A 27,728-nucleotide genomic window follows, 5' to 3' on the forward strand; every position below is an offset into this window, starting at 1 on the left:
GGTTTTCTTATCTTCGTGGTTGGGGAGGAGCAACCTTTCATGCTCAATTCGATACCCACGAAGTCAGACTAGTATCACTTATCTTCTCTTAGTAACTATTGATCTTTTAATGTTACATGTTTAAACTTTTAAATCATTTATTTTACATGCAACATTCACATAATAGTTTGACTTAAGAGGTTCGACCACTTTGGGGCTTGTGGATGCATATTTGAAACATTTAGTTTGATATCATTGTATATGCCTTACTATTTTCAAACTTCTGCGCAAATGCATAAACAAAATAATGAATTTTCGATTAAACTAAATGCATCCAATCATTCACATCATCATCATCATCATTATCATCATGTACATGACAGTCATATGAAAAAAATTACAGCATGCTCAGTTCATTAACAATTCGCATTTAACTCGCAAGATGGGCACTTCGGACCATTACCTAGCGAGAGGCCATGAAGGCATGCCTGGGCCTTAGCACACTATACAGTTTGTGCTTTATAATTGGGCACTTAATTTCCTGGAAAAAAAATCTTTTAATAGTTCATAGACAGTACAACATTCATTCACAAGGGCACACACAAAGAGGCATAGAATTCACAAGCATTTGATAGTAGGGACTTAAACCGATTTCAAACTCGCGAAAACTTAATTATGTCTGACTGTTACAGAGGTTACAGAAAATTTTGCAGTTGTCAGACAGAACTGAAATTTTCACAGTTTGTAAAGAATTTTGTCAGCTTTCTGATACCACAAATCATTCATAAAAATTCATCCGGATGAGGGAGTTACGAATGATTTAGTGCAGACCCGTACTTTTTTGTTTCGATGGTCATAGTTCAGTGCTCAGTCCATGAACAGAGCTCAAAATTTCATAGAAGCTATGAGATTTTGTTAACTTTCCAACACAATAAATCGTTCATAAAAACTTCTCTGAATGAAGGAGATACGAACGATTTATCGATCGATGTCAGACCAAAAATACGTATTAACAAGAAATATGCATTTGGGTGGGCTAAAACAGGCCACCCAAATTCATATTTTTAATTTTTTTTCATATAAACGGTTAAGTAAAATCATAAAAACATAACTACACTACATTTAACTAATCTACCATGAACAAATCTCATTTTCGTAGCTGTTAGGCCAAAAAAAGACCCGTCTTCCCGAAGCCTAATTCCTTAGAAATAGTTTCAATAGTTTTTGCAACACATAAAAACACATATTTTTCTATGACAAAAATAAGGAAAATCATGATAATTACTGTAGTACATTCACATGAATATTGACTATAATTTTTAACTAAAATTTGGAGGAAAACAAATAGATATTATATGTATTTTTCAAAAATTACAGATTTTATTTCTGACAAAATCGATAGCATGCATGCATGGTTTTCTTTTTTATTTTAATTCAGAAATTCATCTAGTAGGGGGGGTGAATCGATTTCTTTTAGGAAAAATCAAAATTAACTCCATTTTAATAAGTCACAACATAAGTTCTTACGTAAATACCCTTTTTATTCTTTTATCAAAAGTTTGAATTGGGTCCTCAAATTCGATTTTGAAAAAAATGGTTTTTGGAGGGAGTTTTCTTTCGAAAACCCTCTCTATTTTATATTTCGACAACCCTATGCCAAATACACGTGTGAGAGGCATGATATAGGGTATGTTCTTATAAAAATTTTGAAGAACTCATGCCTACGAGTTTTGAATTACGTATAGAGAATAGAACCCCCTACCTTTATTGCAAAATTGTTTTATATGCTTACGAAATCAAACTTCGGACATGAACCGGCCGCCAAACACATATGATGACCGTGCCAACGAAGTCCTTACGCTCGATTAATTCACGTGGGTGTCCTCCTTGTTGGACCAAGAGAGAAAGCACAAGGGATACATAGAGAAAAAGAGAAGAGGAAGAAGGGAGTCAAGAGAACAAAGGGAAAGAGAGAGAGCAAAAGGGAAAAAATCTCAAGGGAGCAAACACTCCCATGGTTTTATAGGAGGTGAGTGTGAGATCTCCATCAAGGTTTTCTTTGGAAATCTCTTTTGTTTTATAACTTCCTTTTTCTCTCTTTTAAATCTTCTCTTTTTTTTTATTAGAATGTCATTTAGCTTAAATTAACATAAGTTATATTTGTATATTCTTCATAGTACATATTGTATTAATGAGAAGGGAATAGGTTGGTTGACACCTCCCCCCCCCACCTTAGGAGTTTCCAACCTTCCCATATGCAAAGGAAAGAGTTGTCAAACTTTCTATATTTATTTTATTTATTTATTTTTTTCTCTAGACCTTAATTAGTGTATATCACATATATGATCTATAGTGTATGTATAATATAACTTGTATGAATAGGGTGCTTGTCGACCCCCATGGGGTTGGACTTTTCCATATTCCATGACATTCAAACTTGCTTGCTTGGCAAGCAAGTTTGGCTAGTCATAAAAAATCTCTTTTATATATATATATATATATATATATATATATATATATATATATTTTTTTTCTTTCTTTCTTTTTTCCATTGTTACCTTCTATTCTCCTTCTTGTTCCAACCATTCCATCCTAGAAGCATACCCTCCCCCCCTCTCTCTTAGGAGGCTTCCCTTAAAAAATAGAAGGTTTTGACTTTATGTTTCATATATTGGTTTTTAGTAACTTTTAAAAAAAAGTGTGATTTTAAAGCTTTGTTTTTATTTTAACTTTTTAAAGTTGAAAAGGAGTGCCACATAGGATGTGACGACCCACCTATAGACTCTGACATTTTTTTTACTAAATTAGGTTGAATCAAAATTTTCATCCTACTTATTTATTTAATTAATTAATTAATTTAGTAACTTGGATTTCAATTCTCTCAAAACTAGAATCTAGGTTTAAGTGAAATGACTCTTAAATTAAATTCAAATGTAGGTGCATGTCCTCTATTAAAATTTTGGATATATTAGTTGTTTATTGTATGTTTTTTTCTTCTCTAACAATTTTTTAATTCCTCAAAAATAATTTTTGAGAAAGGAAATTTCACTAGGGTTGGTAGAACACTTGGGCATGTCAGTGTATTTCTTACATTTAAATTTTTTTAAGTCTTTCGTAATACATAGTTTAATTCTTAGTATATATTAGCATTGTTAATTTATCTAGATTATTTAATTTCTTTTTCTAAAAATATCATTTTCTAAGAAATGAACCTCGAAAGCCATTTCCAGTAGGGTCGATAGGACCCATTGTCATTTTCAGTGTTTTATTTTATTTTTTTATGAATTAGGTTTCAATCTTATGAAACTAACAATTCAAATTTATTAAATTGACATTATATACATATTGAATTATCCTAAATTCGTCTGAAATCATATTCGACTTTATTTCGATGAAATTGACCAGTTATTTTATTAAATTTTATCTTTTTTATAAATTCAATTCTGAATGCAAATTTCACTAAAATCAACTCTAATCAACTTTAATTTTTTCATAAGATATTTCTCATAATTCATCTTTGGCTAATTTATATTTTTACACTTCTTTCTCGTAAAATTCATCATTAATATTATTTTATTCATTAAAACTACCCTAAAAATTTGTAGGTACTACCTTTAAATTCAATTTAAGATTTCAATTTCAACAAAAATTCAAATTATTATACAATTCAAACTTGAATTGACATTCAATCAAGTCTTGATTTAGATTTGAATCAAACTCGAATCTAATTATAATATTTGAGACATATTTACTAACTCTGAGTTCAAATCCAATCCGAATTCAAATTTCCAAATCAAAATCAAAATTGATAAAGCTTTAGAAATTCAATAAGACTCCAAATTCAAATACGCACTAAATTCGAATCCGGGCTAATATTGAAATTCAAATTTTATTTCATTTAAGTTCAGCTTAAATCTAGATTAAATCCGATAAAAAATCAAAACCCTAATTCAGAATAAATTCTCAACTTGAAATCTATTTTAAATCTTGATTAATGCTTGAATTTTAATTTAATTTTTATTTGAATTTTAACTAATATTTTAGCCTTAAATTCATTGTTATTTTCTCGTAAAATATCAAAAATTTGCAGGTTTTACATAAGAACAAAGATTGTTCTGTAGAAAATATATATGCAATTTTTGCATGTATTTTTTGTGATTTCCTCTTAAATATATGTGATTTCCTTCTATATATGATTTTCTCCTATATATGTGATTTCCTCATTATATATATATATATATATATATATATATATATATATATAAATTTTCTCCTAAACATGTGATTTTCTCCTAAATATATATGAGTTTTCACTTATATATGTGAATTTTCTCTTTTATATATGATTTTCTCTTAAATATGTGATTTTTTTAAATATATATAATTTTCATGAACAAAAATCACATATATAGGCGGAACTTTGCATATATTTAAGAAAAAATCATATATATTTAAGAGAAAAATCACATATATTTAAGAGAAAATCTCATATATAGGAGGAAAATCACATATATTTAGAAGGAAATCGCATGTTTAGGAGAAACATCGCATATATAGGAGGAAATCACATATATTTATGAAGAAATTGCATGTTTAGGAGAAAAAATACATATTTTATAGAAAATTGCATATATTCAAGAGAAAATCACATATATAGGAAGAAATCACATATATTTAAAAAAAAATCACAAAAAAATATATGCAAAAATCGCATATATATGATAAAATCACATATATAGGAATAAATCACATATATTTAAGAATTGTAGGAAATATATACAAAAATCGCATATATATTTTCTGTAAAACAGTCTTTGTTCTCAGGTCTGTATCTCTCATATTCGATGTCGAAAACCTGCATTTTTTTAGTCGCCGAAAAGTTGAAACATATTCCTATAACTTTCTTGTTTTGAGTCAAAACCAAAAACTTCTCTAAGGTTCTCATTTTTTAGTTCCACAAACGGAATAGAAGCATGCTCTGCAGACTGGAAGAACTGAACAATTTATATTCTATATAACATTTCTTCTCAACTGCTCATCAAATTAAGGTGATCTTCATTGCGCTGGAAAGCTAACGTCCTGATCTATCTCTATCCTCTCTTTTTTTCAGTGTGGCTAAAAAATGTCATAAAACAGATAGAAAAAGTGCAGTCGTATGTTCCAATTTACAGAGCATGTTTTTATTCTGATTTTGGAGCTCAAAAATGGAAACCTTAGAGGGGTTTTTGACTCTGACTCAAAACATAAAAGTTACAAGCTTATATCTCAGCTTTTCAACGACTATAAAAATGCAGGTTTTCAACATCAAAGCTAAGAGACACAGACCTAAGAACAGAGACTAAAGGGTAAAAAGTCGTTTTAAATCTAGATATTTACTATTTTGAACATGAGAAGAATATAAAAAATTATAGAGTTTTTTTAAAAAATGCATCAAATTACCCGTAGAGTATGCGTAGTGAGCCATGCCAAGCAATAACAGGCAAACTTGTAGTTGCTTATCAAGCCTTGAGCTAGGAGCAAAAAAGAAGTTAATTACAAGCTGGAACATTATTGTTCCAGGTATAGATCCGAAGTAGATCCAAACCTGAATCTTTATCTAGTTCATAGCCAATGTATATTTGAATCCAAACTTGAATTTTGTATGGTAACCCTGGTTCTATTAAAAAAAGTTTGGGAACAAGGATTTTACATGTGAAGGGATCTGACATGATCTAAGACCCCAAAACAATTCCGACAAAATGGTATTATGATTCCGAACAAAGTGCAATTAGTGAAATCCAAATACAATATGAATTCTCATCCCAATCTTATTTTAAGAACCACGTCTAAGAAAAAGGTGTTGGATCCATATCAAAGATCCAACCCAACCATATCTACTTTCGCTCCAACTGGAAGCTGGACAAAATAGTTCATTTGCAGCCCTCAATATCATTCAGATTAGCATGTCCAAGTGTAACAATTTTCAATCTTGTGTAATCAAATTAGAATATTCTGGGGTCGAATGAGATAGGTGGATGGTGAGATTGCACCATCATGACCAAGGAACCTCAGGTTCAGATCCTGCAGGGATTATCCCTTAACTTGGCTAACAAATAAAAAAAAAGATATTTCAGTTAAGAAAAATCAGTATCATCAGATTTGTGAGATCTAGAAACACTATCCAGATTGCCATGTCTACATTTCAAAACAATATTCATGTCATCCGTTAGGCTCTCAATGCGCCATGTTATACCCACATCCAAACTCAATTCTTACACAATGGATCAAGTGAGTGCGTTCCCATTCTTCCCGCCTGGATCCAGGTCATGCCTATTGGCTACAATCAGAAACCAGTCATTCTAAGGCACTTCTAACCTAGGTCCAAACAGAATTTTACATATACGATTGTTGAGATAAAATACCTTACTTTGATTGTCCCTGGGTTGCTTATGATTATCTCTAGAGCCAGACCAGGACCCGACCATATATGGCACAGTCAACTTACGGATCATCACATGGGTCCAATACAGATCCAAAATAATGTACTTCCCAATGACCGAGCCTCTACACCAGTTCATGATAGAATAGCATAATTGCTAATGCAGCACCATGTTATCAGAGTGTCAAACTTGAACCAGAGAGGAGAGAGAGACAGAGGCATCTGAACTAGTAAGAGCAAAGCTTAAGTTGGACCTTAAAGAAGTTTTGAATCAAGTCAGGTGAGGTAGAGTTCGATCTCATACAGCTTCTAACGGGAAAACAGCAAGGAGAGCCAAAAAGTAGAAAATCAGTATACCAACTGAAACTTTCACCCTCTTTTGCAAAATCAAGGACACCACTTAAGTCTGCTTTGTGTGGTTATAGAGTTGCTAGGGTCGTTACTTACCCGGAATAGGTGAACGATTGGTGGGTATGCAATAGAAAGCTCAGCCGCTGAATATGCCAGTATACAGTAGCAGCTAAACTCAACTACTGACGTCATACAACCACAACATGGACACATCCAAACTACAAATCTGAGATCAAGATGAGTTTATAGCTTGAATTGCACCTCTGATACTTAAAACATAACTGAATTTCATGTTAACATCACAGCAATAATCTTCACATTATAATGACACGCCATCACATGAACAATGACACGAACTGTGAGAAAGTCTTGGATGCTCTTCAAAGATGATTTGGTCTGTATAGGATTCATTCTTCATAAATAGTAACTCTGAAATATGGTATTGCAATTCGGAGTTTGAGATTTAAAAGGAAAAAGAAAAACAGAAAAAGGAAAAAAAGAACTCACTGTGTGGAGTTACGAGCTTGCAACCTTTTCCTCTCAAGCTCAAGCTGGAAACACAATCAAAAGGATTCCATATTATTACAAGCTGTAGATAAAGCATATAAAAGAAAATTTAAAAGATATACGACTTCCATTAGCATGGTCTCTTACCACTTTCTTCACTCAATCATTAGCAGCCGGAGTTCCTCCACTAACATTTTCTGGAAGGTATGGGCTGCTTACTCGCACTTCATTCATCACAACTATGACAGTTTTGTCCCAACGAACTGGAAGCCTGGTTGGTAAATCAAAAAGATGTTTCAAATCCTTTGTGCTCATATATACTCTCTCTCTCTCTCTCTCAACTAAGCATCTTTGAATTTTACATTATACAGAGTTTCCTGTATTCAGCCCTGCTAGGGCTGAAGTGGCGCTGCAGTGATTCTATGAAGGTTAGTTCCCAACATTGAAACACTAACCGTATTTTGAGTGGCATCAATGACTCGTGGCACTGAGTTCAGCAACAGGTAAAGGCTGGTGCACTAAAGTTTTCCTAGCAAAAGGCCCACTACTGCCATTTATTTGAATCCCTCCCTCCCCCCCACACGCCCCACACACGCACAATGCATGTATGAAGTGGATTACGCCTTACTACTTAACAAACAAGCTGATTTCTGTTATCCCTAACAAATTTTAAATTTTCATGATAGCCCTCTCTTTCTTTTTTTTGGATTTATAACCCGAAGAAACCGCACCCGACACGAAGACCTAGTCGTGCTGGCTCAGCCTGTCATACCTACAGCCATCGTTCCGGCAGCGTAAAACTCTGACGCTAGGACCCCTGCCCCCGGGGCCTATGCTAAGCATTGGCTTGCGCAGAGGGGTGACACCCATGAGAATCGAACCTTGACTGCCCGTCTAGCAGCCAAGGCCCCACCCCACTACGCCAACACCCCTTGGGGCTATGACAGGCCCTCTCTTGGATAGCACAGATGTTTTCACAAGGGAAATTTTCAATAAGAACCCAAGTTTAACTCTATATCCAAAAAGTCTCATGTAAACAAAAGAGATATTTTAACCTATTTTTTTGAAGAAATAGACAATGAGGGATCCAAGGCCCAGTTACTCGGGTTAATAATGAGTTATGGTAAAATTAATGAACTGCCCCTCCTGTATACTAATCTAAGAGTACAAACATTTTTGCACAGGAAGGTTAAAAAGACATAATACATATATTTTAAATATGAAATTGACTTAATGCCTCCCTCTGACAATATCTTCAAAAAGTTGGAGTCTTCAAATGTCAATTATCAAAACAGGGGTCTATTTTCCGAATATAAGATAAAAGATGGTCCCTTTTTATAACGTCCGCGTGTGTAACACTTTTTGTATTAATAGGAGGGTGTAACAGTTGGAATCCATAAGTAGCAATTATGATACCCTTCTAATCCCAATTTTTTCAATAGCATGGATAACCATGTCTCCTGAGGATAATATGGACCCAACCAAAGGCACTTCCTTGATTTGCTCAAGTATTCAAAGAACCAAGTCCATGGACAAAGAGGGACCCGACATTGATGGTCTTCCCACAGAATGCATGCATGTAGGTGAAAAGATATGATAACTGGATTTGCTTTTTCATGGATAATAGCCCCTTTCCTCAAAGGATGAACACAACCAGACTTCTTCTCATTGTCAAATATGGAACATCCTCTAGGAATAAATTACATCTTGTTTCCCATGTCATGCAATCTACAAGATATGCACTTGAATTCTAACCTCCAAGTTCAAGCAGGTTGCTAAAGCAACCTTCCTTTTTTTTCTTTTTTCTTTTTTTAAGGAGGAAACTGTTGGGGATTTGTCGAACCCCTACCAGTGCATTAATAAAATAATCAGTAAGCACAGGGAAAATCCAGGTGCTCCTAAGCCACCCGATGACACATCCCCAAGAATTGGAATATGTGGCTAGACCTTCTGGACATATAACACTAAAAGAACGGTCAGACAGGACTACATGAAGATTACAAAAGCATCTACACAAGTCACGACACTGGATATGGTTGACTTTGTCAAGTCAACTCGCTCATCGGGTCTTTAGACATCCATACAAGCAGTCAGCTCAATGAGAAAAATCTTAACATCCTTCAGGAAGGTCAGACCGATCTGGTTGATTTCACCCCAAGATAATCAAAAGAAGTGGGGCCTACTTGATCAGTGAATCCACTTTCTCACGGAAGATAAGTACCCCATCTGCATATTCCATCCAGGGCAAGCGTTTGAAGTGGAATGAGATCCCGCTTTCCACGACCAGAAGGCGACCTTGTGAGTATAAGTCATCACACCAGGCATCGCATCAGGGTCCATCAACGATAGATATCATTGAAGACTATCCTTGGGCTAGTAAGGGTACTCCGACCAGCTCTGAAACCTGTCCCATGCAGGCCACCACACCCAACGTTGCAACATTTTGATCAAGCCCATTGGGTTCAAGGTGAGGTGGTGGGGAAAATGATACTTCAACGGCTCAGTGAGGGACAAACTTAACCAAAACCAAAGTAACCCTTGTTAAAGGAAGAATTGCACAAGAAAATATTGCACTTGCAAACTAGAAGGCTTTAATTGTACACAGTGAGCTTGAAGCAAAAACAGGACACAAACCAGTCTCGTGGTTAAGATAGACATCTCAAAATCTTAAGCAGAACCAATACACATTTAATTGTACTTGCTATGAAGTCTCTTATTTTGATGGCAAGTTCTTTGGTAGGATCCACAATGTGTATATTCAGACTGCATATGCATTCCCTTTGCTGGTTTACTGAAAAAACCCATGGATGCTTTCCTACAGAAAATGTGATCAGACGAGAATCCTTCAATATTTCCAAAAAATCTCAAGCGATCTCAATGAATATCTCAAACCGAGCGATTGAACCTACAGAATTCCTACAAATGTGATTCCAATATCTCACTTTTGTTCTGTTATTCCTTTTTTCTGTTTTTTTATCTTTTTTTTGGATATACAACTGGATTTATTGCCACCCTTCTGTAAAGATGGTGATACTTTTATCAATCCAAATGTCACATGAAAGATAAGAAAATCAACCAGTTTCCTTCAGTGCCGAAGCAGGTCAGATTGTGATCAAGAGAACAAAATTTTTGTGCTTTGTAGTAGCTCTGAGCAACAAGTCGAGAATCTCCTGTACCCTAGGCTGAAAGATCTCACCTCTCCCTCTGGTCCACCCCTTAGGACTCCTACCTGGTGATAGAAAAGTATGTCCTTGTTGAAAAATTAGAGCAAACATGAACTAGGGATCAATATTTCTCTGTTCAGCTGGAAGGGCGGAACACCCACAAATAGTGATCTCTGATCAACTCAGCCACTTCTTTGATTGCCTGTAGACTCCCAAAAGTGTTCCATATGGGATCCAAAAGAAGAAATTCCAAATCATATAACTCATGTTTCTATTATAGTGCTTCATATAATGCAACCATGTTATTTTATTGATGTACAGTAAGCATATAGTTACACATATGCCACAATAGCAACAGATTACACAATCTTATGCAAGATATAAATTCTAAATATATATTGTTGCAAGGTTGAAATTACTGTAGGAAATGGAACAGTCACGGGCCTAGTTTGCAGATGCCCTCACCTAGTCTCTGGCTTGGTTTAAAGATTAGTCTTGTATTTTAGGCAAGAAAACAGCACTGTAACATATCGGCAGACTTTTTAACTCCACCTCCAGTTGACCAACGGAATCTTACAACCAAAAGAGAAATTGTTCACACAAGTCCACCATGCAACCATGCTTCTAGCAAAAGGAATGCTAATCATAACCCCCTCCTAGAACATCTCCATGCATAAACTCCACCTCCACTTGATCATCAGAATCAAACAACCAAAAAGAGCAATCTTTCACAGTTCCACCATGCAACCATGCTACTAGCAAAGGGAATGTTTAATCATAACCCCCTCGAACATTTTCATGCCCAAAGGTGCCTATTGTAAAAGTGTCTTCAATGAGACAATGTGCACAAATGCACTAAATCTTCAATAATGTGATATGTGCACAAAGGCACAAAAAGAGAACTTATACAAGTGTGCACAAAGGCACCACATAAATGAGAACACAAATGCTCAAAGGCATAAAATATAAAAATCTTTATTGATGTAAATCGGAGCTTTGCTAAAAAGCTTAAAGAATACAAAGGGGGTTTACCCCTATATATAATCCACAAGGAGCAAAGTTGGGGCTCCAATGTAGATGTTGGAGCCCCTCCAACGGTTAGATTTCTAACCGTTGGAGGGGTCCCAACGTCTATTTGTAGGGCCCCTCAAGAATGAAAAAGGAAAATTGAAAAAGAAAAAGAAAAGAAAAAATAAATTACAAACATATTGAAAAGGATGAATATGCGTAAAAGAGTGAAAAGACAAAATTACACTTATCAGGTATTACAAAAGGATTGTACTTCTTTTATATATATATATATATATATATATATATATATATATATATATATACATATTTTAACATCCCCACTCAAGCTTACGGTACGATAACCGAAAGTTTGTCAAGGAGAAAATGGAATTGCGGTAAACACAACGCCTTAGTGAAAAAATCAACTAGTTGATATTCTGATGTCACGTAAGGCAGATCAATGACATTCTTTAAATATTCTTCTCTAACATAGTGGCAGTCCATCTCGATATGTTTTGTGCGCTCATGAAAAGTGTGATTCTTTGCAATATATATGGTACTTTTGTTGTCGCAGCATAACTTTGTAGGTCTTTGAACACTAACCCTCATATCTTTCAGTAACTGTCGAATCCAAACAATTTTCATGGTGGTGGTTGCCATGACTCAATACTCTGCCTCCATAGAAGATAACGACACTTTCTATTGTTTCTTGCATCTCCATGAAACCAAAGATTTTCCTAAAAAGATACAAAAACCAGTGGTGGAGTAACAGTTATTCGGGTCACCTCTCCAATTCGAATCAGTATAAGCAATTGAATTTAACTCAGAAGATGAAGATAGAAATACTCCCTTATTTATAGATCCCTTCACATATCTAATGATTTGAAGCGCAGCACTCATATGAACTGTTGTTGGTGCATGTATTGAAATTGACTTGCAACATGCAGTGCATGGGAGATATCCGCCTTGGTAATACTAAGATACATTAATGAACTAATAAGTTGCCTGTAAGAAGTAGGATTTGCTAGGGGAATCACATCATCAATCTTCATTTTTATTCCTACTACTTCAGGAGTATCACAAGTTTTTTATCTGAAATGTCTGCCCTGTCAATGATCTCACAAGCAAGTTTAGTTTGAGACAAAAAATATCTCTTATGAGAATAGGCAGCTTCAATGCCCAAGAAATATGTCAGAAAACCAAAGTCTGACATTTCAAATTTTTCGGTTGGAGTAGATTTGATACTTTTGATCCCTATTGCATCATCACATGTGATTAACATATCATCAACATATAATAACAGAATTACAATACTTGTATCAGAATTCTTGACAAATAGAGCAGTATCAGTATAGTATGAAACAAAACCATTTTCTATCATTACACTGGTAAATCAATCATACAAAGCCTTGGGAGCTTGCTTCAAACCATAGAGCTCTTTTTGCAGACAAAGAACCTTACCTTTAGGTACATTCATACTCGGAGGAGCATTCATATAAACTTCTTCATTTAAATCTTCGTTTAAGAAAGCATTTTTAACGTTCATTTGATATATATTCTATTTTTTAATAGATGCAATTGCAATTAGGCACCTAACAATAACCATGCGTGCAACCAGAGCAAAGGTTTCATCGTAGTCAATACCATACTCTTGACTATACCCTTTGGCAACAAGACGGGCTTTATATCTTTCAAGAGACCCATCACTCTTGGTTTTAACTTTGAAAACCCACCTACATCCTATAGTTTTCTTTCCTTTAGGCAATTCTTGGAATTCTCAAGTTTTAGCTTTCCTAAGAGTTCTAAGTTCATTATTCACTACCTCCCTCCACTCTATCATTTTATCGGCTTCTTAAAAAAAATTAGGTTTTATATAAGAATGAATAGAACTAAGGCATGCTCGATATTTAGTCAAGAAGGATTCATAAGAAATAAATCTAGAAGGATTTTTCCTAATTCTTTCGGTTCTACGAGAGTTAGTTAGTGAGGAAGATTCACTAGATTCACTATACTTTTCAATTGCACTTTTAAAGTTATTTTTGTCTCTATGTGTATAAGTAATGGGATCATTAGATGTTCTTTCCTCTATAGGTGGGTCAATAGATTGATAAGAAGGATGATTGTTTTCAACTACGTTTTCTTTTTCACTAAAGTCATCTAGTTCATCATCGCTAGAGATATCATCATCTCTAGATAGTAACTCAAACAAGAAAGAATAATCCATATTTTCTTTATGGGATTCATCTTTTTCAAAATCATTCACATTTTCTAAGAAAGTCACATTGCTAGAGACATATAGTTTGTTGTTCTTAACATCATAGAATCTAAATCTTTTTTGAGTTTTGGGTAAGAACCGCCTCGGCCCAAAATCTTTTAGGAATGTTTTGTGAAATGAGTAAGGTTCTAGTTGTTTCAATAATATGCCTATGTTTTCTTTCGGCTAAACCATTTTGTTGCAGTATTTTGGGATAAGATCTTTGATGAACTATTTCATAGTTGTCAAGATAATTTTTAAAATCACTTGAAAGATTTCTAAAGATTTTTAAATTACCATTAAATTGATTTTTAATCATGATATGATATGTCTTAAACGTTGCAAAGACTTCATACTTATGTTTAAGAAAGTATATCTAACAAAATCTTGAATAATCATCAACAAAAATAACACAATAAACGAATCCTCTCTTAGATATCATGGGTGTCAGTCCCCATATATCCGAGTACACAAATTCAAAGGGTCTGTTTGTAAACATAGATCTTTGTTCAAAAGGCAAGCTTCTCATTTTTCCAAGAATGCAATCATTACAAGTGAAATTACTTTTATAGAGATCCTTAACAAAATGCAAATAAGAAAGCTTGACGATATTGGGATGTCCAAGTCTTTTATGTGAAACATTTATATCTTTATATTGGGCAATATTACAAAAAGAATGTTTTGGAATTTGTAGAAACTCCATATAGTAGAGATCTCCTTTTCTAGAGTCTTCCCCAATCAACTTACCGGACCGACGATCCTGTACCCAACATTTATTTGATGAGAACTTAACATCACATCCATGGTTTGAGAGTTGAGAAACCGAAAGCAAGTTTAAATTTAATTTTGGTATAAATCTAACTTTTGGAATAAAAAAATCTTGTTTTTCAAAATTTTCAATTCCTTTGATTTCAAGAGAAGCACCATTAGCGGTTGAAACAAACGATGGAAAAACATTTTTTGAATATTCGGAAAGTGCACAAAAATTTAGAGTCATATGGAAAAAGGCACCCGAATCTGAGAGCCAAGAGATCTTACTGGGAGGAGAAGACATAGCGGCACCAGAGATAGATCCTTTGAGTAAGGGTTGAAGAGCCTTCATGATTTGACTTAAGGACAATGCCCCATTATTGAAAGTAGATGGATTTTTTTCTCTTTGTGGTTGAAAAGTAGTAGACATAGCTATTTTCTTCTTCCACTTAGGACAAACTGGCTTAATGTGTTCCGATTCTTTACAAAAGTGACAAATGATTTTTCCATACTCCTTCCCTTGATTCCATCTTTTACTTTGTCCTCCTTCTCTTTGATTTTGATCTTTGAAGTGAGGAGGCTTATATGACTTTAAGTTGCTTCCGAATCTAGAGACGGCATAAGCACCTTCATTTTCATCTTTGTTTGAAGGTATAGCAAGAACACTTAGGTTTGATTTACTTGTTCCCAAACGAGTCTCCTTTCCACTTAATTTGGTAAGAACATCTTCAAGAGGAGGAGAAGTAAAAGAAGATAGGAGAGAAGACCTTATTTATTCAAATTCGAGCTTAAGCCCATTTAAGAAATTAAAGAACCGATCTTCCTCCAATTGTTTATGGCGAAGGTCAATGGTTTCTCCACTCCACTTAGGTTCAAGCATAACAAGCTCATCCCAAATTGAAGATAATTTGGCAAAATATTCTCTAATGATCATTTCGCCTTGTTGGAGAGTCAAAGCTTTCTTTTGAAGATAATACTTATGGGATAAGCCTCTTGAGGTATACATCCTCTCAAGATATTCCCACACTTAAAGACGCTTTTTTGAATTTTAAAATATTTGCATTGATCCTTGTCTCAACAGAAGAAAAAATCCATGATAGGATTTTGTAGTTTTTCATCTCTCACTCTTCATGTTTTTTGCTATATTCCTCAAGTGCTTTTGTTCTTTCTTCTCCATCAAGAATTTCTATTTTCTCTTTTTCAACCATCGTAATTTTTTGCTTCGGTTCTGGTATTAAACCTTGGATATACCCCCAAAGTCCTTTCCCTTTGATGTATGTTTCCATATTTCCGGCCCAAACATGGTAGTTTGACCCATTGAGCTTAAAGCCAAGAGAAAAATGGGAATCTTTTTCCGCCATGGAGAAGTATATGAGAAAGAAAAACTTGAAGAATAAAGGCTCTTACCAAAGGGGTCTTTTAAGCTCACTTGAGAAGATGAATGATACTTAGAAGTGGATTGCAAGAGCTCTCCACGTCAAAAAGGAAAGATTGAGAAAGTGCATGCACTTCGAGGCAACCACAGGAGTATGACGAAACATGACCTATACTTTCATCAACCTTGCTCTGATACCATGTAAAAGTGTCTTCAAAGAGACAATGTGCACAAAGGCACTAAATCTTCAATAATGTGATATGTGCACAAAGGCACAAAAAGAGAACTTGATACAAATGTGCACAAAGGCACAACACATAAATGAGAACACAAATGCTCAGAGGCATAAAATAAGAAGAATCTTTATTGATGTGAATAGGAGCTTTACTAAAAAGCTTAAAGAATACAAAGGGAGTTTACCCCTATATATAATCCACAAGGAGCAAAGGAGGGGCTCCAATGTAGACGTTGGAGCCCCTCCAACGGTTAGATTTCTAAACGTTGGAGGGGTCACAACAACTATTTGTGGAGTCCCTCAAGAATGAAAAAGAAGAAAAATAGAAAAAGAAAAAGAAAAAATAAATTACAAACGTATTCAAAAGGATGAATATGCATAAAAGAGAGTGAAAAGACAAAATCACCCTTATCGGGTATTACAAAAAGAATATACTTCTTATATATATATATATATAGAGAGAGAGAGAGAGATTTTAACACTTATGTCACATGGGTGCGGGTGCAGGTGCGAGTGCCTATGCGGCGGTGCGGCACTTTAAAAAAACTTGGGTGCAGGGAGGGTATATATATATAATTTTTAATAGTTTCAAGTTAAAACTAATGAAATAAAAAAATTTATCATATCATCAATTCATCATATAGAAATCCAAGCAATAAATCAAATTAACAATCTATAATTGTTTTTCCTTATCAATAAAAAACAACACTACAGTGGTGCGGATATATATATATATATATATATATATATATATATATATATATATATATATATATATATATATATATATGTATATAAGTATGTATACGTGAATGTGTGCGCATTTATATATTTATATATAATATACATAAAACTGGACTTGGTTAGGGTTAACTGAATCTGCTTTTGGACAAAAATGGACCTTAGTGTGGTTGACTTCACCCAAAGTTATAGGAAACGTGTATGGACTAGGGGAAGCGTGTTTCCTCTCTTTCGTCTCCTTGATAACCCCAGGCAAGGGGGGGGGGGGGGGGGGGGGGGGCTCCTACCCTCTCTCTCATCTGTTGCCGGCAGGAGGGCGTCGTCCTCCTGCCCCTCTCTCTCTCATTTCTGTTGCCTGTAGGAGGTCACAGCCCTTCTGCCCCTTTTTCTCTCATCTCTGTTGCCGGCAGGAGGGCGGCCCTCCTGCCCCTATTTCTCTCTCTCTCGGTGGTGGCGGCACCGCCTAGTGTTGCTGCCCTGCCAGGGACAGCGGCACCACGCGGGTGCCGCTACGCATCCCTCCCCTTTGTTTCCCCTCTTGCCAGGAATTGAGCCTGGCTTGGTTGTGGCCTGCCCAGCCATGCTGGGTAGGCCCGACCGAGTTGAGATCGGTCATTATCGAGCCCAGCTCGGTCCCCGCCTTCAGCCAGTCAGGCACAACCGAGCCGAGCCCGACTCGGTCTTCTTGAACCGAGTTTGGCTCAATCAAGGGGCAACATGGGCTGCCCCTCACTTGGCTCAGTCAAGCTGAGTTCGACAAAGGTCAAACTTAGCTTGATCCATTTTTTTTCGCCCAGCTCAATCCGGTCGACTTGAACTGGGTTCGGGTTCGACCCCTACAATACAAACGTTGCTTACTTCGTTAAATTAAAACGGTTGCATCGTTTCTTTCGCAGCACGATAAAATATTTTTTAGCGCACCACATCGGTATAACGGGCGTGACATGCTTACTAAGGCACAAGCCTTTAAAAACCTATGCTCGGAATCGTCAGCGAGTTAGACCATTTCCGAGGTAGAAGAAAGTTGCATACGAGAACAAATGACAGAATATTTCTAACTTATACGTATATATATAAACATATATATATGTGCTTTTAACTCAAGGATGCAGTTTTGTGTATTCTTGTCCATTTAAAATTTATATCATTTACTTTGTCGTCGCGTTGTTATATGCACAGTCTACTACTTACGCAATTTATTTAGCCAATGTACAGTTTGGTACATCGTGCACTGCTTACGCAATTTATTTAGCCGATGTACGATTTCGTACATCGTGCACTGCTTACGCAATTTATTTAGCTGATGTATAGTTTCATACATCATGTATCGCTTACGCAGTTTATTTAGCTCGATATGTGGTTTCGCACATCGAGTCTTGCTTCATGTCATTTACTTAGCTGTCGCACTGTAATATGCACAGGCTTATGCTTTGATATATATATATATATATATAACTTTGTAAAGTATGCAGTTTTGCATACTCTTACCCACTTTGTATTACGCTTGCATTTAAAGACGCAGATTTGCGCATACTCGCCCAGTCTTTGTTTTTAAAAAGGGATTTCACATGAGAGATTTCAAAGCTCATATTATTTGTTATTTCAAAAAGCAAAACAAGTATTTCAGCGTTTGCGTATTCGCAACCGAGTCTTTCCCTCAAAACCTGTGTAACAGAAAGGCTTTGACTACGTAGCCCTAAGTGGTACATACGTTGGGTCTTTTGTTTTGGTATCCAAAATAACTTGGATATTTCTGGCCTAAAGCACAGAACTTAGGAAAATTTTAAATGACATTGGGGTTTCTTTCTGAGAAACCAATATCCCTCTTATCGTAGTGGTACTATCTGACATGAACAGCATGTTAGTACTACGATGATTGAATGAAAGGTTTATAGTAACCTCGTATCGTAAAAATGCACAACAATAAAAAGGAAATCACATAAATAGTGATAATCGCCTTCACAAGCAAGATGCTCGAGTTGGTTTAAACTTTAAAGGACCAGAGCACGTAGAATATGTTGTCAGTTAAAATAGAACCTAACATACGCATTCGTCTCTTTAGTTCCATCAAGGGAGAGGATGGGATGGTACAAAAACTGTGATGGATAGGTTGTTAACAACTACAAGATTAAAGGTCTCATCATAGTCTTACCCATATTCTTGTGTAAATCCTCGTGCTACAAGTCTTGTTTTATATCTCTCAATGCATCCATCTGCCTTATATTTAATCTTATAAACCCACTTGCACCGAACAACGGTTTTATCCGCGAGTCTAAGAACAATTTCCCAGGTTTGGCACTCATGCCTCCATCTCTTCATTCATAGCTTCTATTCATTTATGGGATTTAATAGCTTGATAGAAATTGACTGGTTCATTATGCTTCTCAACTTGTGACATAAACAACTGAAAATCCATGAAAAAATTATCATAGTTGACCCACCTTTGAATAGGATGACGTATCCTTTCCGATCTTCTTAATAGAGGTTGACTCATATTCTGCTCGGTATTGTATATGACAGGATCTCTCTCTCTCTCTCTTCGAACATAAACTTGACCATAGAATCTCTGAAATTCCCTAGACCTTTCGTTTTATGATGTATATGAAGGTTCAAGATTGTGTCCATATGAATTTAATTTTTCACAGAATGGCTAACAAGTCCCCTCGTCTTTTGTAAATAATTCTGCACTCATCTAGGGATCATAAACTTCAACATTTTGAGATGAGACCTGCTCTTGAGACAATGATATACTCTCAAAATTTTGTTCATCAAAAACATTTCTGGAAATCTTGATACGTTTAGTTACAGGATCGTAACATCTGTATCCTTTATAATCATCCGCATATCCAACAAACCTGCACTTGACTGCTTTATCCTAGAATTTATTTCTCATAGACTTGTCAACATGATCATAGCAAACACAACCAAAAATACGCATGTCATTATAATCAGGATGTTTTCCAAAAAGAGTAAAGGAGACTTGTCCTCTAGAATTTCCATGAGTAGGCAGTTAATCACATGTGTAGTGTGAAAAGCTTATATCCAAAGATTAATAGGAACATTACTATCATGAAGCATGCTCATAGTGCTCTCAACAATATGGCGGTGTTTCCGTTCAACCACTCCATTTTGTTGAAGGATATGTAAACAAAGCACTCGTCTACTTATACTATTATTTTGAAGAAAATCAAGAAAGTCATTTGAAGAGTATTTACCTCCCCCATCGCATTGAAAATGTATAACATTAGAAGAGAAACGATTTTTTATAAATGCACAGAAGTCTTGGAACAATCTAAAAACTTTGACTTGTGTTTCATGAAGTATATCCAGGTGAAGCGAGAATAACTATCAATGAATAAAACATAATATTCAGATCAGATCTGATGTACAATATACTCGGTATATCAGATCTGATCTGGAGAAAGAAAGGAGGAAATATGCCCTGCCTTGAGCAACAAGATAGAGGGAATGATTGCTTAACCAACAAGATAACGAAAACGATTGGGAAACAGCAATAATGTGAAAGAAATAATGTGATAAAGGGGAACAACTGGGAAACAACAATAATATGAAAGAAAGAACGTGATTAGAGAAGAGGAAACAAGATAGCAGAATGAGTGATTCGGAAAGGCAAACAAGATCTATAAGAACATACCTTGGATAGGTCCCATCAATCGGCCTGGTGCTCTAATACCATAATAGACTTTGGTATCCTGTTGTGGTTTCAGAGTTGTTGCAGAGAAGAGAAAGAGGAGAATAGAGGAATAAGCAGGTTTTGAATTCATGTTTCCCAATATGGGAACTTGTGGTATACTTACTATTATATATCAATCAATGACAATAAATTACAACATTGACCCCATATTAAATACAGATCTTACATAACTGGCAGAGGTAATAATGAAATACATAAAACTAATAAAAGAACAATTACCACACGTCAGAATCATGACAGCATATGGATCGGGTCAGATCTTCTGAATGGATCCAGATCCAAGAGACATCCCGATCATGTCTCAATAATCTCGTCATGTATTTTAGCTGAGTCATTGCCGAACGTTTCTCTCCAATTATGATAAAGGTATTGTTTGCCATAATGTTGGCCCTAAACCACTAGTGGCCATATTTGTTGGGGCAGAAGTTCATAATCTTAACTGATAACTGAAATCTCCGATATCTGTTGAATCATACAATCTCTACTGGAGCCCAACACAAGTGGATCTAAAGCATCCAATACAGATGTGGCAGGAAAAACTCTGCGGCAGATACCCTATCTCGTGAGTTTACATCAGAGGATGAGGGTGGTTGTCTGGAACCTTTACTAAAATCGGCTAAGATTGATGAGACAAAATTATTCACAGGTGCTTTGTTATCCAAGTGACAAAGCAAGCAGCAAGCTTTCTCCATGCCATGTGCTCCCACTCCTCACAGAGTTGGAACAGAAGCAGCAACAAGGCCTTGACATAAAGCAATTGAAGGACAAGTTAGTCAAGAACCAGGAGACCTTGCCAAGATTCAGCCACCATTCATTTAATACAAGGGTAGGCTTGTATTGCCACAAACATCAGCCTACAAAAATCAGATACTAGGATACTATCACGCCACACCCACAATGGGACATCCTAACTGTCTGCACACCTACAAACAATTCACACAGAATTTTCTGGTAAGGTATGTCCAAGGATGTCAACCAGTTCATGGAAGGATTCCTTGCCAACAAGTCACGTATGAGCCAATCTCCCGAGCTGGTTTACTACAATAAAGCTGCCAAAATCCTCTGATATCCATCCTGTTTTTCTCTCTCTTGTTTAAAGCTGTATAAAGAATCCATTGAAGGTGTCACCCCTAACCCACCCCTCATGGGAGAACACCTTTCGATACTTGCACGCCTTCTAGCCAAACAAAGATGACGGAAGGAGGGGACAGCTTATCACGGAGCTGCTCCTGGAATGGCAACATGTTGGACTTGGCTACTTGAGAGTATGAAGATGACCTCCTACAGCGCTACCCCCACTCCTCACCTTGTGGACAAGGTGTGATCTTAAGGGGGAGTGGGAGGCCCAGTCAGCACCTCAAAGCCTCAGCTCGAGTATGCACTTGGTGATGTGGGGGGGGGGTCCAATGACTAAAGGCATGGAACCCAGATTTAAAGGAATTGGTGGATTGTAGATAGGGTTAATGAATAATTAGGTTAAAGATCTGGTTGGATCCAAATACTAACCCCTATGTCACAAAGATACGGGTACGTAAGTTCATGTGACTCGCGCACGAGACATGAACACATCAATTTGTTATAAATTAAGATACGGCTACAGGCATATATATATATATATATATATATATATATATATATATATATATATATATTTGTATGTGTGTGTAAATATTTTAATATACTATGTTTAAAAGTTCATGTTAAATTAAATGATATTAATTTCGTAATATTTAAAAAGTTGGGGTAGTTATGGGGAGGAGAGAGATGATATTTCTATCATATTGTAAAAATTGAGGGTAGTTATGGTAAGAGAGAAAGAGAAGGGGGGAAAGGAATTGCTAGGCCCAAGAATTTTTTGGATAGAGAGAGTTTATTGGGAACCTTAAAGAAAAGACAAGGGAAAGGTGGCTGTTAATGCAATCCTCCAAGTTCCACAGAAAAGAGTTAGATGGAAGTATGTTAGTGCTGGATATGAAGCATAATTCCTAAACATGTCACCGTTAGTGAAACAGATGCAATATTAATAGGACTAATAATATCAAGGTTTGAAAATATAATGTCGCCTGATGAATTTCTTCGTTGTTTTTAAGTTTCCATCTATGAACGACTCACAAAGCATGTTTTACCAAGGGAAGAGAATGTTCCAAATTATCTTTTCAGATATTAAGAAGGTCCACAACTATAAAATTGTTGTGTTTACAGGTACAATCCATGAATAGTTTTAGGAGGTATGCTATGTAACATGGACACTTCTAATAGGGCAACGCACCCGGTGTGACACACAGACATGGCTTCCTTTGTGTCAGGTGAAGTCAACTGAACTGAGGTCTATTTCTGTCCGAAAGTAGATTTGGTTAATCCTAAGTTCCTAACCAAGTCCAGCTTTATCTATATTATACACACACAGATATATGTGGGTGTGGGTGTGCATCCCCGTACCCAAGTTTTTTGAAATTGCCATATTGCACCCTCCGCACCCATATCTGCATCAACACCCGCACCTATGTGACATAGGAGGTATGTTATAGCTATCCATATGATTGACTCTTAGTATTCATATTGCAAATTCTCATATCTAATCAGTTCATGTGGTACAACCTATATCATGGAATCCAATACTGGATTCAGTACTGAATCTTCCACTGGATATTTTAGTTTCTGGCTATTCTTTGTTATAACTTTTAGAAATAATAGATATTTATGAAACTCGAAGACTAAAAGCCCTTTTTACCATTTTGTGAAGGCTTCAAAGCTCTTACATTGGGAACTTCCTGATTTCACCATGGATTCATGCTGAGCAGTTCAAGAAATATGAATAACTTATCCCTAGAAGGTTGTGATCTTTTCTTTGGAAAAAGAGGAGAATTCACATCGTCAAGGAATATTCTTACAAGGTCTTCTATAAAACTTGTCGCATCTTCATATTCCCCTAATTCGTGATTCATTCAAAACAAAAAATGTGACTCTGATTACATTATCTTAGAGAAATGTTCAGTGATCAGGGACGATAACCTAGCCATAAAGCTGCAAGGAATCAGCATCCATACAAAAGAAGAATTTGTCCATTTGCACCTATAAAAAGCTTATTAATGCCATCAAGAGGCACATGCTTTAATTGCCTCTATTGCATGTACAGACACTATCTGTGGGTATGTTGGATATTGTAACAGACTTGCAAGCCTCTATTCTTGATTAAAAAGAATTCAGTCATTTGAATTTCAACTGTTTTGTGTTTATTTTATTCATGTGCATGTGAATAAGCAGAAATCATAAAGGCACCTTGACCTTATGTCAACGGAGATGTTCTAAAAAACTTAGAAAACTTTCATAGACAAATTTTGCAAATTAGCAAAAAGGCCTTGATGAGGGGTTTTAGCTTAAAATGATGACTCCAGAGTCTAAACCAAGTTAAGATTCAGGAAAATTAAGTTACAAATATATCAAGACAAAAGTTTGAGATCAGGATACACAGATATGTTCAGCTAAGTAGAAAGATTTTTAAACTATTTAACTGAGGCAATAACACACTTGCATGTCAAAAATCATATGTTCTCCATACATGCGCAGTTATGCAGTTATCTAACCATCGCAAGATTACTAGAATAAATGAAACCTAAATAGTAGCACAAGTAGCAGGATTCTTATAAAACAAAACAGTTTTCTGAAGCATTTTGGTTTGAAGGCCATTTAGCTCTGCTTAATGCTAATACAGTTTTTTTCAAGTATGGTTTAATTTTGATTTTATTTGATCAAGTTAGAGCAAGGACACTGGTTTCATTATAAATTAAGTGATTATAACTAGTTATATTCATGTGAATTAGATTTTAATTTAAACAATTCCAAGTATTAAATATGTCCAAACGAACATTATCATCTAGTCTCTAGCTGGCCTTTGACATTTTACATCCTTTGGCTTTTGACTTGTGTCTGTATCAAGTCATTTGCTCATGATCTAAACAATGTCATATAAACACAACGAATACAGATAGAAGACACAACAGAGACACAACTTTGTACAGCAGACTTGGTATGACATAAGGATTTTGTAAATTTAGAGGAAAGAGACGGTTAAATAAATAAATGGGTGAATGAAGATATTTATTTTTTTATAAAATGGGTAAGATTTTGTATATCCAAATTTCACATCCTAAAGTAATAATGCATGAATGTCATTTTTAAAAGAAATTTTCTTAAGCGACAACCCTAAGGCATTATGATTAATAATAAACAAACAATCTGAGTTGAAAATTGAAATATGCATAACTGATGGTAAATCTTAAAAAGCAAAAAGACAAACTAAAAAAAATAAGTATCAAGGACGGTGTTGGTAATCAGGCAAAGTACTACAAAACTAAGGACAAGGGCATAAAAAATGTAGATGAAGTTTAGAGACATGGTGTTAGAGATCAGGCAAAGTAAAAGGTAAATTGTATATGCATAGTTGGAGGGCCTCAACAAGATCTACAGCTTATGTGAAAGCAAGGACCAACTATAAATTCAGAGATGACGCAGCGAAAAGTTTCCCAAAAAAATAAAATGCATGGTTGTATATCTAGAGAAGATCTATAACTTGTGCAAAGACATTGAACCTTTTTTAAGCTAATTCATTTGACAATAGAAGGATCCCATTGACATGCGTCATTGGAAGTTCCAAAACTCTAGTCATCAACTGCATCTTTGGTTTGGTTTTACCCTCACTTGGTCCTCAATGGTCAGTGGCTCAGAAAAGAGCCTAGATATGTCAACAAACCCTGACTTTGAGAAACTGAGCAACACCAGCTGCTAGATAAGATTTATGGTAATTTTAACCAAGTTCAACCTAGGTCCTGAAATTATTAGAACATCTTCAAACTCAAAACAACTAGTGAATTTCATCGAGATACTCATCAACCATGGCCTTATAATCAGTAAATATGATGAATAAGTTGTAACTGAAAAGAGCAATCGACTAATCCAACCTCCAACCTTCAGCACTTAATAGAACCCACTTTATTTATTTCCTCCACCACAATTCCCATGTTTCCTTCAAAGAAGGATTGCTTTTATCCATCTCTTATACAAAGATAATCTTCATAAAAACTTGCTTCATAAGATTATTATAGTCGTGCACCATCTAGTCTATATTTAGCTTTCACAAAGGTAACACCTATGGAGTTTTGCCCCTTGGAGTGTGGAGTAATTGAATATTTTGTTTATCAGAACAATTTCTCAAGACTTAATCTATCAATTCATAACCAATGGAAGAGCTTGTGAATAAGTTTCAATCTGATGTCCGTGTACATTTTCTTTTGGCTAAAAAATTCATAACTTACTTTCGATGCCATAAAAGCAAGTAAAGGCAAGAGAAAAAATATTGATAAGCTCAAAGTTCATACAGGACTAATGGAAGTTTAGACCTAAACAAGAACACAAATGAGAACAACAACAACAACAACAACAACAACAATGATGATGAGAGATATAGAGTTTCTATGTCAAAGATTGCATTATAATAAAACAGTAACTGCGAGTAGAAGCCAAAAAGATGGTCAAGATGGCAACTTGACTTGATGTAACATTCAACCATTTACCCTTCACTGGCAGACAATTTAATTTGGGGAGGATTCAAATGCATTTAGAAAGAACTCAAAAAATTCCAAAAGATGCTCTCTCTCTCTCTCTCTCTCTCTCTCTCTCTCTCTCTCTCTCTCTCTCTCTCTCTCTCTCTCTCTCTCTCTCTCTCTCTCTCTCTGTACCAACCGATGGTTTTAGTTCCTTGATGCACCAATATATCTTTCCCAAGATAGGTCGATTTAGTCCAACAGTTTCAGCAACTCCTTCCGTACAGTTAAAGCATTTGCAAAAGAAAATTGAACAAATAAAACAAAAGCAAACACTTGCCAGGAATAAAAAGGTTGGTGGTTCCAACATACTGAACAGGAGTTCAAGAACTCAAACCAAATAATTGCAATAAGAATACATGTAGCAAAGCAATAAATACACCATGTCCTGCAAAATCCATGTCTCCTTGAAGTTTGAACATAAATGAGTTGGTACATAGCATGAAGAAATAAGGCATCCAAAAGGTCAAACAAGGTGCACAAATCATATTATGCATCTTTTATGGACCATTCAAATTACTTGTATATTCCTTTTCTAAACAAAAAATCAAACAGAGAGAAAGGAAAAGGATTGCATGTGAGCTATTAAACGGCCGAGTCTATGCATTACTAAGCAAAACACACTTTTTGGTCATGAGCATACGTTTTAGACAAAGCATCAAAAATACTTTGAGCCTCAGCCGTGACTCCGACGCCGATCCTCTCTGCGTCAATCTCTGCTTGTCTGCCACAAACCAAACAAACAATCAAACAAACTCGATACAGAAACACGCTCTCCCAATCGAAAAGAGAAGAAAAAAGCCCACCTGATAGCAGCTTCTTCTCTAGCTCGAAGAACGTTAAGATCAAGGAAGCATTTCTTCACATCAAGTGGGTCATCGGATTGGCCCAAAAGAGTGAAGTCCTTGATGAAGTTCGCCTTCAACAACCGAATGTTCTGACGAGGGCCGCTCTTGGGGCCCTCCTGTGCTGCAAAACCGTTAAGGAAACCAACAGATGAGAGAGGAAAAGCGTGTTTTTCGCAACATGGTTGCCCTTAACAATGAAAAAAACGACGTTTTCGAGATACCCACAAAGGGAAACAAGGAAAGGAGGGCGATTCAGAACAAGAAATTGCTAGAAATTGAAGGATATGAATGGCCAGAATGTTGGATGGTCGATCGAAGGTGATAATTTGCCCCTGGATTTCCTCGCCGAGAGTCGTTCTAATGGAGAGGACGCATCCCACAGCTAAATCGTCGCTGATGGTGCTTGATTCCATGCTCGTTCGGCGATCTTTGGCCGATGCAAAGAGGAAACGAGATTGCGTTTCACGCTACGGTCGCTTCCTACAGCGTTTCATGGTGATACATGCGAGGTTTTCTGTAATATAAAGAAAAGGTTGCGGTTAAATTTATTTTTGTTAGAACGCCCGGCGTAGGTTACAAAGACCCGGACGTGTACGTGTACATGACATGGATTGAAAAAATGTTGTATTTTGGTGAGCATTGGACCGGCCTGACCCAACCCCTGGCCTGTTTCAGCGTGGTCCATCCATTTATTAATGAATTGGGTTTGGCCTAAGTTCTAACGAGCATGAGTCTAAAAGGCAACCCATAGCTCAGCCCATTGGCCCAATAAGCCAACCT

General features: G+C 35.9%; 1 protein-coding gene across 1 annotated transcript; it reads right to left on the reverse strand.

Moving 5' to 3' along the window:
* Positions 1–7,122: 7,122 nt before the first annotated feature.
* LOC149849217 (uncharacterized) lies at positions 7,123–27,500 on the reverse strand. The gene is made up of 5 exons (XM_090013722.1): positions 27,234–27,500; positions 26,907–27,065; positions 26,744–26,824; positions 7,403–7,526; positions 7,123–7,299 (listed from the first exon to the last, which is right to left on the reverse strand). Exons 1-4 carry the CDS (start codon positions 27,359–27,361, stop codon positions 7,415–7,417), a joined length of 480 nt encoding a protein of 159 aa, XP_089869848.1. The 5' UTR covers positions 27,362–27,500; the 3' UTR covers positions 7,123–7,299; positions 7,403–7,414.
* Between the last annotated feature and the right edge of the window lie 228 nt (positions 27,501–27,728).

The sequence above is a fragment of the Nuphar pumila genome, chromosome 1, assembly GCF_984573655.1.
Source record: "Nuphar pumila chromosome 1, dmNupPumi1.hap1.1, whole genome shotgun sequence".
In the NCBI taxonomy this organism is placed as follows: domain Eukaryota; kingdom Viridiplantae; phylum Streptophyta; class Magnoliopsida; order Nymphaeales; family Nymphaeaceae; genus Nuphar; species Nuphar pumila.